The 19,844-nt window shown below is 45.4% G+C and overlaps 1 protein-coding gene across 4 annotated transcripts in view; it reads right to left on the bottom strand.

Annotated features, from left to right (window-relative positions):
* Window positions 1-3,628: 3,628 nt before the first annotated feature.
* LOC110505582 (kinesin-like protein KIF26A) overlaps window positions 3,629-19,844 on the bottom strand; it is a 99,198-nt gene continuing 82,982 nt past the window's right edge. For 3 of the 4 annotated variants that reach the window (XM_036962476.2, XM_036962477.2, XM_036962478.2), the window contains 9 exons: window positions 19,157-19,419; window positions 18,116-18,299; window positions 16,815-16,974; window positions 13,815-13,977; window positions 9,801-13,089; window positions 8,632-8,825; window positions 7,596-7,616; window positions 7,092-7,242; window positions 3,629-6,902 (listed from right to left, as the gene is read on the bottom strand). In XM_036962476.2, the coding sequence (XP_036818371.2) occupies window positions 6,718-6,902; window positions 7,092-7,242; window positions 7,596-7,616; window positions 8,632-8,825; window positions 9,801-13,089; window positions 13,815-13,977; window positions 16,815-16,974; window positions 18,116-18,299; window positions 19,157-19,419 (4,610 nt within the window). In that variant the 3' untranslated portion in view covers window positions 3,629-6,717. The remainder of the gene's footprint in view (window positions 6,903-7,091; window positions 7,243-7,595; window positions 7,617-8,631; window positions 8,826-9,800; window positions 13,090-13,814; window positions 13,978-16,814; window positions 16,975-18,115; window positions 18,300-19,156; window positions 19,420-19,844) is intronic. The other variant, XM_090220814.1, reaches the window with a different exon arrangement.

Raw genomic sequence — 19,844 nt, 5'->3', positions numbered from 1 at the left:
CCCCTAAAGCAGGGACGGAGATGTGTTAGCCTTACATCTCCTCAAGCCTCTGATAATTTAAGGACATTTCCCCAAACCAGCTTGCTTTAATTACTGGGAAAATGGCAGCGTTTGGTCAGGTTTATGGCTCTTCCTGAGAGAGCAGGCTTGGGTTTAGACGGTGCAATCTGTGGGATTGCAGTTGCAGCTGTAAATCCAAACATGAGCTGTCACTAACAATGCCCAGGGTAGCTCCAGCCTCCAGGTACCCCAACAGAGCATGGGGACTACATTCTATTGTTTTCCATCTACGTGGACAATGGGTAGGGCAAATAACTGGTCAATTTACCACTACATCAGATTGACAGTCTGTGCTGTTGTTGTAAACAAGTCATTGGGGTATTACCATCTCATTTATAAAATGGTTACATTCAGTCACTCCTGGGAATATGGGCCATCAGCTGGGTAATGTTCTTCTCAATTAACTAGGAAATACAGACATCACATCAGTCTGTTTCACTCATGAATCAAAGCTAAACTCATATGGGGAGGGAGGGGGAGAAGGAGCTAAATAAAATGTAAATTAAGTGGGACAGTATTAGGATACAACTTTGGTCCAGTGTGAGGAAAAAAAATACGTTACATTTATTTTCAGATGACAGTGCGTGCTAACACAGAAAAGGGAAAATCTAAACTATGATGAAACTTGTTTGAAGCGAGGGACTCCTTTACTTCTCAAATGAACTAATTTATATTCTCATAACAAATCTGACTCCCTGTTCGTATAAGGAGATCCCTAAAGGACAAACGGAGCAAGGGAAGACTGGGTCTAGTGGGCCAGGAGCACACAGACTCAGCAGCTATCAGTACTCAGCAACAGGCCTGACCAACTGTCTGCATGTAGACACAAAGCACCTCGCTCAGAGCAGTGGGAAACCGTCCGAGCTGTCAGGGGAATTAATGACTTATCATAAGAAACTCACTGTCCGCCAAACAACTGCTGGCTTAAATCTCGGAAGAAAAAAACCTCATACAGTTCTTAGCCAATGTAAATGAAAGTGTGTTATGTAAAATAAATTCAAAACAATACTTTAAGGTAGAAATGCAAGAGAATGTGGATGATTTCTCTCACTACATGGCCAAAAGTATGTGCTCATCGAACATCTCATTCCAAAATAATGGACATTAATATGGAGTTGGTCTCCCCTTTGCTGCTATAACAGCATCCACTCTTCTGGGAAGGCTTTCCACCAGATGTCATTGTATGCTGTAGCATTAAGATTTCCCTTCACTGGATCTAAGAGGCCTAGCCTGAACTATGGAAAACAGCCCCAGACCATTATTCCTCCACCAAACTTTACAGTTGCTTCCATAGGCAGTTTGGAACTCGGTAGTGAGTGTTGCAAACCAGGACAGATGATTTTTCAGGACTCTGCAGTCCCGTTCTGTGAGCTTGTGTGGCCTACCACTTTGCAGCTGAGCCATTTCCACTTCACAATAACAACACTTACAGTTGACCGGGGCAGTTCTAGCAGGGCAGAAATTTGACTAACTGACTTGTTGGAAAGGTGGCATCCTATGACGGTGCCGGTTTGAAAGTCACTTATCTTTTCAGTACGAGCCATTCAACTGACAATGTTTGTCTATGGAGATTGCATGGCTGTGTGCTCGATTACATACACCTGTCAGCAACAGGTGTGGCTGAAATAGCAGAATCCACTAATTTGAAGAGGTGTCTATATACTTGTAGTGTATCTAGCACTATGGTGCTTATCACCAGGAATCAAATGTGCAAGAGATAGAGATATTCTCTTCACCACTAAGAGCTCTGAGTTGGCCCTCCTTTCCTGAGTCAAAGAGCACCCAGACCGAGTACGGCTAAAGTCTAAACCCAGCCCACCCGTGGAATGGATTTGAAACACGGCAACCAGCTGCTCCTGCCAGCCTGCCACGTCTCCCTCCTATGCTTTTAATCAAATTAAAAGAACAGGGAGGAGGCAAGACGGTATCGCTCAGCATGGCGGAAGGTCTACCTCTCCACTCATCTATCTATATTACACACCTGGAATATCACATAGTTGAGAACCATATTTGATAGCGGTGCCATTAATCTTGCTACACTTCTAATATCCATTTGATGGCTGCATATTTAACTTTTGTCATTGCACAAACATGCTTATGTATGCACCTGGGAGATTAATCATCACAAGCAGTTATTTGACAGCAATAATAAAATTAAATGAATACATCTGTGGAAACAGTTTCTTTTTAGAAAAGGGGGTGATGTGAATATTGGTTAGTTACCAGTTTTGGGCTCAAGACCACTAAAGCTAGACCGATTCAAGACCAGGAGGACGGGTCGAGGGTTTGGAGACCAAGTCAAGACCAGAAGAATGCGAGTCCAAGTCAAGACCAGAAGGGAGGGTCGAGGGGTTGGAGACCAAGTCAAGACCAGGATTGTAGTGGTGTCAAATCACCACCATAATGACTTCAAAATGTCCAGTATTTCTGTGTTCATTTTTCAGAACAACATATGGATTCTTTAGACATTGGTGAAAAAAATGCAAAGCCACTGACAAATGATCACCAACCCAAACAGGGCTATTATAATAGATAAAAACACAATATGTTACAAATTCCCACACTCTCCGCTTACTAATAGTGAGCGTGCAAATGTTCAAATATCCCCCACTATTCCCTACCAGCGAGTCAAGGAAATTTGACGAGCGCGACAAAGTTGGAAGATGTTTTTCAACGAAAGTAAAGGACCGTAATGCTAAGAATAAAGTAGGAAGCCTAGGCTTCAATAGTCGATAAAATATTAATGTGTCGTGAAAAGATCTGATATTTGACCTAGCAACGTGGTTTTATGGCCTGAATGAAAGCTAATGACCTTTTCCACTCCGCTGGTCTCGGGAAGAAATTACGAACCGGTCTCGAGTCCAGACTTACAACAAACAACACGGTTGGTTACTGAGCTTACCAAACAGTGACTGTGTGGAATTGAGGTAGACTCCCAATCAAATCAAGCATCTGATTGTGAACTGTTGAGCAGATGAGGCCAACAGGCCACTCAACTGTCTGTGTGTGGTGGTGGACGAATTATCGGGTGAATAGAGATATAAATGGGTTTATATTCTTCAGTACCACTAGCCTACTCACCCTTCCCTTTTTCTTCTGGCCACCAATCTGTCTGATAAATCCCTACACGAGCAGAGTTGGCTCATAGGCCAGGCTATTAACCGCAAATGAAACTCAAATTACTTGGTCAAAGAGAGCATGGTCTTTGAAGTAACATATACGAACTAATGTATTCATTATTGTAGGCAATTCTGCTCACCCGGTGTTGCATTTGCAAATGGTCAGTTCCTCCTGTGCAAGCCCAATTCCCGCTTCGCGTTGGCAGAAAACATTGAAAGTCTAAAATACGTTTGACGTATTTCGCTAGTACTTAACTATTTTGATACATTTGCGTTCCAATTGAGGTTGAAAAAACTTAATCTGTTAAACCTTCATTACGTTCTCAACCTAACATGACTTTCAATCTAGTTTGACGACCAATTATTGTGGCTTTGAATTATGTAGGCCAAACCATTGGGCCTAACAGAATGGTTTGTTTCAAGACAACCAATGAAGAACAATGTATTCACAATGTCAGCAATAAGAAGAAACCTAATTTATTCACAGATAAAACTCAACACGAGCTGCCATATCATACATTTATACACAAGGTCAGAAAATCCTATACAAAACCAAGGACATTAGAAAATATGGGTTTTTATATGAAATATGACATACGTAAACTTTCTTGAAATGTTTCGGTTTGGTAATAGTAATTTAATTCATGAAACAAACCCCACATTAGGGAGAGCAGAGGCTATATTATAAAAATCAAAATGGTAAAAATGGAATAGAAATCATTCTTAGAAATCAATAAAAATCTCATGCAGCATCTTCAGAAAGGGCCTGAGAGTATCTTTGAAAGAAAACAAATTAATATTTTAGTTATAAATCAAACACCAAAATACAACAAAAGCTAGTTTCTTAGTAGATAACTAAAACCAGTCAATCATCTTTGTCCTCACCGTTTAAAGAGAAGTAATTCAGACACACACATTCTGGCCACTACATACAATTGGTTGATTGATTTTATTTGCCATACAACATCAACATCTGAAGTTGCTTCATTGCATGTATAAACTGTGGTTTCTCATGGCCTTTAGTTAGGACATTACTCTTGAAGCCTATCCTAGTCTTTGATTGAAACATCAGGTTAAATTAGCAAAGAAAATAGAATGTTGGAGATAAGTGTTATATATATATGTAGCTTTGAAGCAGATCTAAGGGAGGGTTCTGAGTCATTGCAAACTGTCAGTGCTGTTGATCTACACTACATGACCAAAAGTATGTGGACAGCTGCTTGTCGAATATTTTATTCTAAAATCATGATGATTAATATGGAGTTGCCCCCACCCCTTTGCTGCCATAACAGCCTCCACTCGTCTGAGAAGGCTTTCCACTAGATGTTGGAAAATTGTTGTGGGGACTTGCTTCCATTCATTCTCAAGAGCATTAGTGAGGTTGAGCACTGTGGTTGGGCGATTCGGCCTGGGTCCCAGTTGACGTTCCAATTCATTCCAAAAGTGTTCGATGGGGTTTCATGCTGAAACAGGAAAGGGTCTTCCCCAAACTGTTGCCACAAAGTTGGAAGCACAGAATTGTTTAGAATGTCATTGTATACTGTAGCGTTAAGATTTCCCTTCACTGTAACTAAGGCGCATAGGCCGAACTATGAAAAAAGGCCCTAGACCATTATTCCTACTCTACCAAACTTTACAGTTGGCACCTTGCATTCGGGCAGGTAGCGTTCTCCTGGCATCCGCCAAACCCAAATCCATCAGTCGGACTGCAAGATTGTGATGCGTGATTCATCACGCCAGAGAACGCGTTTCCACTGCTACAGAGTCCAATGGCAGCAAGCTTTACACCACTCCAGCTGACGCTTGGGATTGCCCATGGTGATCTTTGGCTTGTGTGCGGCTGCTCGGCCAATGAAAACCTGTTTCATGAAGTTCCAGACGAACAGTTCTTGTGCTGACATTGCTTCCAGAGGTAGTTTGGAACTCGGTAGTGAGTGTTGCAACCGAGGACAGAGGATTTTTACACACTTCAGCACTCGGTGGTCCCGTTCTGTGAGCTTGTGTGGCCTACCACTTCGCGGCTGGGCTATTGTTGCTTCTAGACATTTCCACTTCACAATAACAGCACTTACAGTTAACCGGGGCAGCTCTAGCAGGGCAGAAATTTGACTAACTGACTTGTTTAAAAAGGTGGCATCCTATGACGGTGCCACGTTGAAAGTCACTGAGCTCTTCAGTAAGGCCATTCTACTGCCAATGTTTGTCTATGCACATTGCATGACTGTGTGCTCACTTTTATATACCACAGGTGTAGCTGAAATAGCCGAATCCACTAATCTGAAGGAGTGTCCACATACTTTTGTATATATAGTGTATGAGGTTCTTATAGTGGGAGTGAGAATGTTGGAATGCATAGAACCAAGGCTTGGCACCAGTAAAAAGAGTACAACACGAGCCGTATAATTACCTTTGCTTGTGGCATCTCATCTATGCCCTTTTGTTTGTGTCAGTAGAACCCAGTTGAGGCTCATCTAGGGATAAAAATGTACACACTGACAAGCACCACTATGCCTTGTCAGTGCGCACTGGACTCTGGACACCCCTAACACAGAGCACCAGAGAGAGCTTACTGTCACACCCATGAATCATGGTGTACACAGCCTGTTGGGAGCAGGCCCTGTATGGTGTATGATATGTTCTGCCATTGCCAAATTTTCTATTAAATAAACAAGGGGCAAACATAGCTCAGCTCCACATACTTTCCTCTCCCCTTTTCTACACCTCCACCATCACCCACCTCAGCACCTCCACCGGGGCCCTTTGGGATCAAGGCAACTGGAGGGAGGAAACATTTACTCAACCCTGCTAGCTTTCACAGCCCCGCTGGCAGTGGTTGAGTGATAACAGCAAACCAAGTCCTTGACAAGATAACACAGATCTGGTTTAAAAAGGTAGAAAAACTACAGAACAAGAAAGATAACATAAGGCGCAAAGAGGCTGGATAAATGGGCAAAATGCTGACTGAGGTTGGTTTGAAACATGAGAAAAGGCAAAGTTTGGGAACGCAATAACATTAGCTTATTGCTCTTCCTTTTTCTTCTTACATTTTTTTTACCTACAAATTATATTTTTACACACATAATCATATAAATACACTATACAATGCAATATAAAATTATTATTTCTTAAAAGGAATATGTTCAGGGTTTGCTTAGGTATGCTGGTTATGATACTAGCACCATACAAAAAATTATGACTCAAAATAAGTTGAGTGAAAAAGGCACTTCTGGTTGTCGTTGAATGACTCTTGGGTAAATGATGGCCTCTCTCTCATCATGCAGGAAACACAGACACCATTGTTGTCTGTGCACACGTTTCTCTCCCATTCCAACAAGAACATGTCCAGAACAACGAGGCACTGTAGATAAGTCGGTTCAGATCTCATCTGTCTTCATGCAAAGACCCTTGTCCTGTTTGTCTCATCTTTTGTCTTTTAGTTTCTCTTGTCACTTCATTCCAGCAATATGAACTGGCTGCTACATTTCATCATCATTCCTTTCTCACTTTCTGGATTCTCCATCTCTCATTTCACACCTTCTCAGACTTCCACTTCTCGAAGTCCCTCTTGAGTGTCAGGCGGTGATGCCACACTGATGTCGAAGCATGTCACCATCATGACACGTGACTTGCATATGTTGACACAGAAATCCAGCTCCTCTGTGACCTGACTCAGGGCCTCCAGGTACTCCTGGGACTCCTTGTTCAAATCCTGGTCCACCTCAACTGGAAGAGAAGAGACAGGAGAGCAGAGGAGTAAAGTCATGGTCACCTACAGTCAACAGAAATACTGTCCACAGAATCAAGTTAACTATCAATAGGAAGATAACTTTCTATTTTGGTGGGGAATATGAAGAATAAAAAGGTATAAATTCCCATATTCCCCTATCCTGGAATAGTCTAGCAGATACTCACACTCTCCTATCCACTTGCAAGGGTCCATCATCAACCGGGTCTTGGTGTCCTCTAGCTCTTCCTTCAGTGTCTCGTGTTTGACCTTCAGCTCCCTGATCTGCTGATGCCGCCGCTCCAGAACCTTCAGCTTACTGTTGAAGTACAGCAGCCCCTGAGAGAGCGACAGCGAGAAAGAGAGAGAGAAACGATAGGGTGGTGAGTGACAGGAACTGTTTGAAATTCAGAGTAAGCTTGAAGATGAAGATTCATGGCCGTCATTGGACTAGCATTTTTTTGCTGCTGCTAAAGAATTGCAGGATATACAGACACAGTTGTGTATATTAACATTTCTGGACATTTTCCAGGTATTGTAATATAAGAATACTGGTTTCCTGTCACAATGGGCCGAAACCTAATTTGAGATCTGTGCATGCAATTAATGCCTATTCTTCCTTCACTCCAAACTATTCCCCAACTCCCATTACAGAATAATGAAGCCTCAGCCATCCAGAAAAATCAACATACCTTCTCAACATCTAGGAATGGCTGTTAAAGAGGAGAAAAGGGAAGAAGAGTAAATACAAAAGGTCAAAAATATTATCTTACTCTAGACAGAGTTATGATCTAACAGTTAGAACTCAAACAAACATGAACACAAACAGACATGAATATACAGAGTACTGAACCCTGTGTATATATACACACAGAAAAATCCATGGGAACACAAATAGACATGTGAATTGAACACATTGAAACAAGCCTTGATGCACACATGACATGGTATTCCAAAACTGGTCTGGGAATGATGGTCTTCAATTTGTCTTTCACAGCCATTCAACCAGTGATGGCTGGGAAAGACAAATTGAAGATAATATTTTCCTAATTGAAACTAAATCAAACCACCACCAGCTGATTTAATATCTTCTCTTAACAAATCCATGTCTGGCTACCTCAAACTTGTGGGAGCAGTTAATGACCCATAGCAAGTAGCGCCAGCCATAAAGAGCCATCAAGCAGCCAGGGATGGGCCACGGTGATGGCTGATGGGCTGTGGAGGGGGGAATGCACATTCATCACAAATTCCTGGACTGCTCTTTTCACCACCACCCCTTCCATCAACCAGCACCAGCCTCAGTCATATCTAAACCAATGAACCCCAGACAGTAATTGCGTCCTGATCTCTTCACATTCCTTCAAAAGTCCGGATAGCGTAACACTGGGCTCTGACTGTGGTCACACAGACACTTAAAGGTGCCGGGAATCACAATTGGGCAGACTGAAAGACAAACGTCTAAGATGCATATTTTCATCTTGTTCTTTAATAAGAAACTGGTGAAGGAGTTAGCCAAGACCTTCCCACGATGCCATGCCTGGCTTCAATGTAGCACATTCAGAATATTGCTGAGATCAATGTAGCACATTCAGAATATTGCTGAGCCTGACATTGCTAAGCAGCATGTATGTAGTGATGAACATGAACCTAATGACAGGACTCTAAAATAAGTTCAGTTACAGTATGGGGAGCTTGTATTACAGACAGTAAGCGTGACCCCTCGCTCACCTCGGCTGAGTCCTCCTGACGCCTCCTCTGGAGCCGTTCCACATCATCAATCTCATACACCTTAATCTCAAAGGGCTCCTTTAGTGCTCCTGACATGGGCGGCAGATCCACCCACTGGCCAGCTGTGCCAGTCTTCTTCCCCAGGGATGAGGTGTCTGGCAGGGGGGCCGGGATGAGCCGCCGTCGCTGGAGCCCTGGCAAGACACAGACAAACAGGCACATCAATTACTGCTGGAAATATACAAATGGCAATATCTGCCAGGGCCGAGCAGTAAATATGTATGAGGCTGAGATGGAGATGTAAAGCGATAGCAGGCTTTAACACAGACCTCCTGAGCGTGCTGTTGATTGCATATGTATAAGGCTTTCACCACCGTCTATATCATAGTCCTACCACATTATATGAATTGAAAAGGTTGACTATATAAATCTACGAGAGCTGAAACATGGTCACGACTTTCCAGTGCTGTTCAATTTAGTTCAATGTCAGCTCATTACATACCTTAATTACATTTCCCATATAAGAGTAATGTATTCTGCTGAATCAGAAAGGTGAGAACCAATAAACTATAAGAATCACATTTTAAAAAGCTGTCTTTACAAAATTGCCTGGGGAAGTTGGAGAAAGCGACAGGTTGTACTCGATGTTGTTTGGGGATTCTGTGCTATACTTCTCTGCCATGCTGCTTCGATCTGGAGAACTGCAGAACTGTAGTTCTTATTTCAGATGGGAACACCACTCAGTCTGCTTTTCAGCATGACACATCTAGTTAAAGTCAAAAGCAGTGAACCTTCACCCTTAACAACCCTTAACTAGGGATTTTCTAAGCTGCTCTGTGCAAGAACACTGCTTTTCCAAAGCAATTAGGGGGAATTTATAGACGTGCTTTGTGACTTCTAGACAAGAGGCTTTTACAGAGACAGTTGGACATATGTCCTCCATTAATGACCTTCTCCATTATTTAACAAGTGGACTGTTTGACATCACATAGAGGCTTGTAAAAAAACATCAAAGACTGGACTTAAACAAGAAGGCTTGTAAAAGGACCTAAGTAATGCTTGGGATTTTATGGAACTTTCACATGTTTTTGATTCCCTAACAGTATGCGGTTGTACAGGATATTATCAGAGATTATGCATAATGATGTATACAGATTCAGAGCTCTTACCATTGCGTTTCTTCGGGGACTTTGAGGTCCTGGGGCGGCCTGAGGAAGACATGCCACTCTCGCTCATGGAGTCGTGTGCAGAAGATGCACTGCCTGTGGCCTCGCTGTCACGGATCATGCTCTCATAACCACTGCTGCCCCCGCTGTGGTAGAAGAGGGCTGTTCGGCCCATGGCTGGGGGCAACTCTCCACTCAGAACACTGCTGTTGTCACTGCCGTGTCCACTGCTGTAGCGCTGCGGTCTCCTGGGGGCTGTGATCTTACTGTAGGGTGAGGGCAGCATGGCCACAGGGGACTTGTCATCACTCAGGTTCACCCCACTATCATTACCACTATCAGAGTCCCCTGAGCCCCTCAGGTGTTTGCCTGATGTGCTGCCTGATGCCAGCTCACTGACCCGGCTGTTGGCTGCTCGCATGGCCTGCCTGGTGCCCATGATGGTGCCCCGGCCAGGCTTGCTGTTGACGGCTGCGGTGGCTCGAGGGGCAGAGGTCTTACCAGTTGGGGGGAGGTTGGCATTTAGGTTCCTGGTGGCTGGAGCTGCCAGGGACTTGGTGGAGGAGCTCAGGCCTTTAGAGTTGCTCGCTGACAACAAACGGGCCTTACTTCCATTGACCGCTCCTACCACTCTGGGGTTAACACTACCTTTGACCTGCCCAGGTTTACCTAGAGCACCTGTGGTGCAACATGGGGAAGGTGGGGAGGTAGCAATGGCAGAGCTGCTTGAGATGGGTAAACCAAATCTGGGAATTGGCCTGCTGGATATGCTGCTGCCCAGGCTGGCCCCACTGTTCTCTCGGCTGAGGGTGGGTTTGGAGCCCACCATGGACATGCTGTCACATCTCTCCAGAGACGTCTGACTGCCGTAATGCTTCTTTCCAGCATCCCCTCTGGCCTTCAGGCTGGATGTGGCTTTGGCCGAGGTGTAGTCACCCTTGAGGCTGGATGTTTTGAGGCTGTTGGAGTCTCCTCTGCAGCGGACCTCTAGCTCATCCTCTGACACTGTCCCCCTGGTGAGTAAGGGCCTCCCTACTTCTCCATACGCAGACTTTAAGGCACTTTGGTGCAGCAGGGTCTTGTTCTTCTGATCCAGACTGGATTTGCGCACTGGGGGGAGGGGAGGTGAGTTACCACCAGGTTTGGGGAGCATGCTGGCTTTCTGCCCATTGGTCTTCCCATTTTTCCCCAGAGAGGAAAACTTGAGACTGTTGGTTGTAGCTGTGATGTCCTGGGTGGTGACCTTGGTCTCCGGGGAGGCGTGGATGACAGGCACGGTGCCTAGGGTGGTGGCCCCTCGTCTGAGCTGAGGCATCTTGCTGGGGGACCCTGCTTTCTTGCTGGGCGACTTCTCACAGCCGTCCACCACCCTCTGGGCTGAGGTAGAGCCCTGCACCTTGGGCTGGAGAGGTACGCTGTTGCTGTTGAAAACACCAGCTTTTCGGCAGGGAATGCCACTCACTGGGGTTCTGGGGAGCTTGCTGGTGGCAGTGGCACTGGGGACTGGTAGCTGAGGTTCATAGTGGTTATCAATGCGCTGCCAGGGGTCCTCCTGCTTGACTTCCTGTCTCTGTGGTTCATAACTGCTGCTGTTGCTGTTACTATGGGTGATGGATGAGGTAGGTTTAATTTTCCTGGGAAGACTGGAGTGGACTATGTAAGGACCCTGGGAGGGTTGTGAAGAGGAACTGAGAAAGTTCACTTTCGCTGTTTTGAATGGGAATCTGAGGGATCCTTTGGTTAAGTCGGGAGACGGAGGGCACTTTGTCAGGGACAGTTTGCTAGACGCTGCGCTGTCACTGTCCAGTTCAGAAAAGCTAAAGCCACTGTCATTCAGGGAGTTCTTGGTGTCCCTTGGGGATGATTCACAGTGAAACATACCCAGGGAATCCAGATACAAGGTGCCTTCTGGGCCGATGTGCTTAGTCTGTGGGAGGAAGACGTCTGCCGAGTGGGCCCCTTCACTCTCCAGAGTACAGACGCTGACCTCACTGAGCCAGGAGCTGATGGACGAGCCCCTGCTGCCCACACACACAAATGTGTCATCCTGTAAGGGGGTGTGCACCTCAATGTTGACTGCACTCCCCACAGCTGACGTGTAGGCGTCAAACTCATCGTTGATGCTGCTGATGATGCTGACGGGCCGGGAGCCGGAGGCCAGGGCCTGCAGGGAGCAGTCGCTGTTGAAGCTGATGATGCTGGAGGGCCGACCGTTGTCTATGAAGCTGCCGATGGACAGCTCCTCCACCACAGTGAACACCAACTCATCCTCTCCGTTCAGCTCTACAGGCTGCTGCAGGGTCACCGTAGCCCGGAGGATGTCCCTGTCCAGGCACCTCTCTCTCAGGGTGGAGCGTAGCTGGCACACTTCTACTGGTCCCCTGGTCTGGGCTCTACCAATAAAAGGGGAGTCCCCAGACTCCCCCCGTTTCCCAGTCTGATGGCTCATTCCCACGGGCGGCATTCTAGTGGTGGACCTCTCCTCTGCCTCTCCGTTGCCTCTGCGTGAGTCTCTCTGCTGTGGGGGAGGGGGAGCAGGCTTGGGTAAGGGCTTCTTGTTGAAGTAGACCTTCTCCCGCACCACTGGCTCAGAGGCTGGCACCATGGCCACATCCTGTTCGATTGGGCTCGCCCGGCTCTCTGACATCATCACCTTCTCACCATCAGCACTCGTTCTGCACACGCTCTCTGAAACCCCTCTGGAATGTTCCAGTTTAGACTTTGAGGGGCTTACCTGGGGGCTGCTGGATGGCGGAGTGGCTACAGATTTAGGAGGAAGTTTGGGTGAGATATTCTCCTGGGAGAAGGAGGCTTTAGTTACAGTCTTTAGGGAAGCTGAGCCAGGGCCTTCCTTTGCCTTGCTGTCCATCTGTGGGCTAGCCTGACTTGCCCTACCCTCTCCAACGAACGCTGTAGGCTCCTCGCTGCCGTCAATACATTCCAGGCGTTCCTGCAGCTCAGCAAACGTGTTGCACATGAAGAAGTGGTCTCTGTCCAGGGGGCCCTCTTTCCCAGAACGCTTCCTGTTCAGAGAGGGGATGATTGGAACGAAGGCAGGGGGGCCCTCGTTGTCACTCAGCTCCCTATCAGAGATGGCGGCGCCGCCCGGACCCACGTAGATGACGGTGTCACAGGATTGCTCGCTGCTGGAAGAGTAGTCTGGGTCGCTGAGCAGGGAGGGCAAGTCCGGGTCCAGGGCTACCGTCCGGGGGTGGAAGGGTCTGAGGTGGGGCGGCCGACGGATCCTCCCCTCCTCGCAGGAACTCTCCCCTCCAGAGGAGCTGGATGCATACTGCAAGACAGCCAGAAACTTACAAAACAGTGTATATGGGATATGTGTAAAATGCTTAGTACAAGACTGCTACATAATTTGAATGTCTGCACGCGTCTTATATTCAAGATATAACATCATTACTTTAGACTTATTTAAACAGTCTTTATATCATTTTTCCGCATGTCTCTCTTTCAATTTATACTTAATTCAATCGTGTAATAATAAATCCCTTTTAAAATGGCCAGTCAATACATTTAAAGGTTAAAAGTGCACATCAATAGGCACACTGAAATCTATGTCAATAATATGAATTGGTGTGCGTGGAATGCATTATAATCACGCCGGAGACCAATGCAAAATAAATACATGATGTCGTTCCACCTAATTATCTGGAGTAATTATTTCCCTAATCCTTAGGCAGCCCTATTGATTACATGATTATGTGTTGAGAAGCCAAGAAAATCTAGCTCTGAATTATGGCACCAATAACCTTGCATTAACAGAGGTCCCGATTCATTTCATGCCATGAAATGGTGAACAATGCAACTTCTGTTAATAACACCACTGTAATACACTCTTGAGATCACTAAAAACGTATATAAATTGTGAGAACCTATGCCTTTCCCTCATCAAAACAGTAAGTGCTGTGTTCATCGAAATATGCTCAAATAGAGAATACCCATGCGGCTATACCACTGTTTACGGCCTATGATACTGAAAGCTCTTCGAGTCGAGACACAGACCTTGGACTTCTTCTTCCTCATGCGGTGGATGCGTGAGGCCAGCTGGATGGTGGTGAGGGACTCGGCGTAGTTAGCAGAGGAGTCAGAGATGTGGGCGATCATGGTGGTTCTGCAGTTAATGTTCCCCAGCGACTCTCTCAGCAGCATCGTCAGTTTGCTGTCCCTAGAGATGATAATTTCACACACACCATTATTATCATTACTGCTCATGAAACGGCAGGATCTTTCAGTGCCTTATATCCCCGTCTGCTAATGACTAGCAAACAAACTTTAGTGTTGGTTGACATTCAACCAGTGTCCTTAACACGTAATATTAGTCTGCCAGAGACTCATTTCATATTCTTCAACTGTTATTTTCGGTTCTAACCTCTTAGTATATTTCCTTTACACTACAGGCTCTATTTTCGGCTGGCGGTAAGGAGGCACAATGTCAAATGCACGTTAGTTTGCAATTTTGTCATGTAAAAACTGGTGCACTGGCATTTTCCAGTCCTAACGCCAGGTTTGGTAATTTACCTGTCTAACATCAGCTCACCTCCACTGTGGTGGGATGGCTGGCAATATGAGGCGTGTCCTTAAAAATACTTGCAAAAAGGACAATTTCATGCAGTGCTAAATGGGAAGTTAAGACTCTTAACGGTAAACACATCTGATAATGGCATGGATTTTGAGAGCAGAAGCGCAGCCTATCCAGTAGTACCCATAGTAGAGACATGTGCATTTTGTGAATCTTCTATTTAGAAACAAACTATTGGTTTGCCCCCAAAAAAACTATTGGTTTCTGCCCAATACCCAATACTATTTTGAATTATTGCTGTTGGTTTAAAAAGTAGATGGGGGGGGCCTCCCGGGTGGCGCAGTGGCTAAGGGCGCTGTACACCAGAGACTCTGGGTTCGCGCCCAGGCTCTGTCGTAACCGGCCGCGACCGGGAGGTCCGTGGGGCGACGCACAATTGGCCTAGCGTCGTCCGGGTTAGGGAGGGATTGGTCGGTAGGGATCTCCTTGTCTCATCGCACACCAGCGACTCCTGTGGCGGGCCGGGCACAGTGCATGCTAACCAAGGTTGCCAGGTGCACAGTGTTTCCTCCGACACATTGGTGCGGCTGGCTTCCAGGTTGGATGCGCGCTGTGTTAAGAAGCAGTGCGGCTTGGTTGGGTTGTGTATCGGAGGACGCATGACTTTCAACCTTCGTCTGTCCCGAGCCCGTACGGGAGTTGTAACTACTAACAATTGGATACCACGAAATTAGGGAGAAAAAGGGGTAAAAATGTCAAATAAAACAAATAAAAAATAAATAAAGCAGATGGATTGTTTTTCGTTTAATTTGATTAATAACCAAACTTTTCACAAATATTACCCGTCCCTGGGTTTATGGTGATAACGTAGGCTACATGGCTGGAATTTCGTCTGCTATTTCTGGAGAAGTGCAAATATGATCTGTAAGATGGTTCCACAATGTTTATAAAACATTACATTTACGAGCAGTATAATGGTGAATTGATATTCCCCCTTTCCCTTGACATTGGATCTTTATCCAGCTTCTGTGAAAAGTTTGAATGTGTGTAAAAACCCTCCATGGTCTAAGTTACGTTGTTATATGCCCACAGGGAGCAACTATGGTGCTGTAACTGTATTTAGACAGCCTATTTAAAACAAGATATATTTTAGTTTTGATTAGAGTCTTTTAGTCCTTATCAATAGCCTTGTGAATTTAATCTAGCTTATTTACTACATTTGGCATGTCCATGTCCAGACTGCAATTTACAGTAGGCCTAGCCCCTATATCAATTTACAGTAGGCCTAGCCCCTATATCAATTTACAGTAGGCCTAGCCCCTATATCAATTTACAGTAGGCCTAGCCCCTATATCAATTTACAGTAGGCCTAGCCCCTATATCAATTTACAGTAGGCCTAGCCCCTATATCAATTTACAGTAGGCCTAGCCCCTATATCAATTTACAGTAGGCCTAGCCCCTATATCAATTTACAGTAGGCCTAGCCCCTATATCAATTTACAGTAGGCCTAGCCCCTATATCAATTTACAGTAGGCCTAGCCCCTATATCAATTTACAGTAGGCCTAGCCCCTATATCAATTTACAGTAGGCCTAGCCCCTATATCAATTTACAGTAGGCCTAGCCCCTATATCAATTTACAGTAGGCCTAGCCCCTATATCAGTGTGAATACTATAGCATATGTTTAACCATGTATTTCTATATTGAAGCAATGCAACTAGAACATGTTCAACATATTTAGCAAATGTGGGGCAGGCTACCTAACAAACTAGACTATAACGGACTAACATTCCAATTGGAGTTGATGACAATGCAATACACAAGACCGTAAATACACAACTTGAAGCAACCACATATTTAGCCATGAAGCATGTTCTGATTGGCCAGTGAGGGGCCAAACCTTGACACACCCTTAACTGGTTTTCAGCAAAACCCACCGCCAGCAAATGTGCCTATAATTGTGGTGGTGAAAATAGCAAAAATATTTCTGACACACCCACGAACCTATAGTGCCACCGCCAGCACTTAGATTTACCATTGCGCTAGGTTTGGTAAAATAGAGCCCTCAGTATGCATTGCATTACCCAAATTAATTGTTATCTGTCTATTGACCTCATTTCTGATTCCATAGTGTAGCAAAATCCAGGCTGTATCACAACCGGCCGTGATTGGGAGTCCCATAAGCCGAGCATAATTGGCCCAGCGTTGTTAGAGTTCAGCCAGTGTCGGCAGTCATTGTAAATAAGAATTTGTTCTTAACTGACTTGCCTAGTTAAGGTTAAATTAAATTTAAAAAACTACATCGCTGAGAATGATACATATCTTTAAATCTATAGCAAACTAGATAAACACAGCCTTGATAGTGAAGGTAAATGTACATGAATAAACTTGTCTCAAACATTTTGATTACGTACTCGACTTCATACTTGACACTGGTTTTACATAATCAAGGTATAAAAAGTACAGTACTAGTTCCCCTACCTGTAAGGTACATGCTTGGCTCCATTGGCTAAAGCCATGATAACATTGCCCAGCGCGGTGAGAGACAGACACAGGCCTCCCCCTCCGTCTCTGCTCTTACTTAGCACCTTCTCACAGCTCCCCAGGTCTATAAGGTGCAGCCTGCTCCGTCCGCCCGACACTGTAGATGACACAGGAGGAAGAGCCAGGTGAGGTTATATCCCAGCACAGACACTCCCTCTGAAGGAAGACAGGGTTCCCACGTGCTGCTGCGCCATTTAAGCAGGAGTGGCACAGCCCAAACCAGACCAGACATGGCAGTCTGATTTATTCACAAGTAAGCCTTTCGGTCTGAAGTGATTCAAATCTGGGCTGAGATTGTCTCAGTTTAACAGACAGGTAATAAGTTTCCAGAAATGAAAGGATCTTGTTGTCACATGGATACAAAAACTAGTTTGGGGGGCTGTGCTATAAAATAAAAAATGAATACAGTAATTCAGTGTAGACGGAACATGAGCAGAATTTCTCCAAATGTTATTCAGCAGCGAGGCAGCACATTGTAATGTAATGTAGGTCACTGATATGTTATTTCACATGATTGGGAGAAAATTACAGAGTTTCAGACTAGGCGGCGAACCATTAAACTCTTGTCAGCAATACTTAGAAATGGAGTGCTTGAAATAAAGGTCAAATTAAATGTAAAAAATCTGCGCGCACTCTCCCTCCGCTTAGCACAACACATGGCTGCAAGCAAGCCACTTTTTTTTTTATATAGAGGCTAGTGCGCACCCATCCATAAACACTACAAATGAGAGGCTTCAGGTTTTTTATCCATTCAGAGTTATTCAGACTTTATCCACCATCTAGCCCAGTGTGGTGCAGTCACCTATGGCTATGGTGGTTACCTCTGGGAACACAGACACTTGAAGAACTATCATCAGCACCAGAACTGATGAGGGAAATTACATCTGCTACTTAACACTATCATTAAGGCATAATAAAGTCATCATCATTAAACTACTGTAGGTCATTATTTTTACTCGATTAAGTCCATAATCAGCCAGTGAAATATTTTTTCTGTTCATGTGCAGCAATATGGTTCAGTGCATTTATCTCTTGCGGAAGAATCTAAAAGGTCAGAGCACATGTTGAATCGAGTGAAATTATTAATAGAATAGCAGAATGATGAATGAAAATCAAACTATCACAGTCAAAGACACTAGGACACACAGAGTGACACTAGAGTTCAGAGAGAGCCTCACTTCATGTAGTACTGATAGATAGTATAGTAGTAATAGTGTTGTAGTAGTAGTTGTACTCACTGCCTCCCTTACCGCTCTTCTCCATGCGGTACTGGTAGATGTGCAGTGTGAACAGCATATGAGAGTTGCGTCTCTCCTCTTCATCTGTGTCTGGCCTGCTGGTGCTGCGTGCTGCGATGGCTGCATCCAGGAAGAAGGCTGCCTTCTCTGCTGTGGGGGCGCGGAGCTCGCTCTGGTTCTGGAGCTGGGGGGGGGGGGGTAAAAAAGATCAGGGGTAGAGAGAAGGAAAGAGCATGGAGTTGGAGAGTGAGGGAAAAGGGAACAGAGGAAGGAGAGAGGAAAAAGGAGAGAGTGAGAGAGGGGAGACAGTTAATTGGACCCAAGCACACATTTCTTGCCCATTAGATTGGGTCTCTGAGGCAATTATAGGGAAACAGATATGCACACAGAGGGAGGAGGATTAGGGGAGGTAATGGAGGAGCAGGGGGCAGGGGCACTTTCCTCCACACGGATGTGGTGGTGGATGGGTGTGGAGAGGGGGGCATCTAGTAGGGAGGCCACATCACGTGGTTACTAAGAGGAGGAGGAGCTGTGAGGATCTTCACAGGACTTCAGGCAGCCTTTGAAGTCACAGTCCACACAGAACCCCAAAAAACAACATCAGACGGCAACACCTGTCAGTGCCTTCAATCCCCCATCCCCCCAACTAGTCCCGTTGTGCTGCAGAGGACCAGAGCTAACACAGAGGTAATAGATGCTGATGGATGCTGACAGGGGAGTCAATAAAAAGGTATGGAAAAGACATCGATATTGTGGATGTCTTTGGTGAAAATATAGAGCAGGGATTATTGAGATGGGTAAGGCAGGGCAATATGGGCTCAGAGTACACAGAGGAAAGACCTGGGAGATGAAAGAACTGACAATACAAAGGCCTAAATCTTTGGGGCAGACAGAGGTAGATGGCAGTGAGAATCAGATCAATACACAGACACTAATATATACCAGACAGAGAGAGAGAGACGGAGAGGGAGAGAAATGGAGAGGGAGAACAAAGAAAGGCAAGAAAACGGGCACATGTCTAGACGCCTTTTTTCCCCTCACTTGAGTGCCACAGATGGGGTCCTCACGCAGGTAGACCCCTGGGGACTGTCCATCCTGCAGGCTTCCTATGGACACCTCAGACAGGAGGTCCTTCAGAGCCTCCTCCTTCCCACAGATCTCTACGGCAGACACGCGGACAGAGAAACGCGTGCCCGTCTTTTCCTTGCGCTCATTGATGAGCTTGAAGAGCCAGGAGATGGCGCAGGGCACAATGCCCAGGCTCTGGGTGGAGCCGTCTTTGCCAATCATGGTGAACGTCTTGCCTGGAGAAGGAGGAGAGGGTGAGAGGAAAGGCGTATGGAGACATTAATATATAAGTAATACAGCCTGCTGCTCATGTCTCATAAAACTGGGAAGACTTGTAATATGCTGTCTGGATTGGGTACAGTTGATTGGGAATCTACTGTGTCTATAAGAACTTGTGAAGGGGGTGATTCAAGGAACAATCACTGTAGGATGAGCCCAGTGGAGAACAAAAGGGAAAATTAAGCTTGTTTTGAGAAATGACAGCCCCTCAGACTGGGTGAAGAATCCAGGTCAATGGGTAAAATTAAAGACACCCCTCACCACCGTCTCTCACTAGCCCTTGCTCATCCAAACTCTATATTGTCTTCTCCTGTCTTCTCCCGTGCACCACTAAACAATTTGTGAATGTGAACATCGAACAGGCTGTGAAAAATAGTGTTTT

This window comes from Oncorhynchus mykiss, chromosome 25 (assembly GCF_057628025.1).
Source record: "Oncorhynchus mykiss isolate SJ-2025 chromosome 25, ASM5762802v1, whole genome shotgun sequence".
Lineage (NCBI taxonomy): Eukaryota > Metazoa > Chordata > Actinopteri > Salmoniformes > Salmonidae > Oncorhynchus > Oncorhynchus mykiss.
This window is presented reverse-complemented; position numbering and strand designations above follow the sequence as displayed.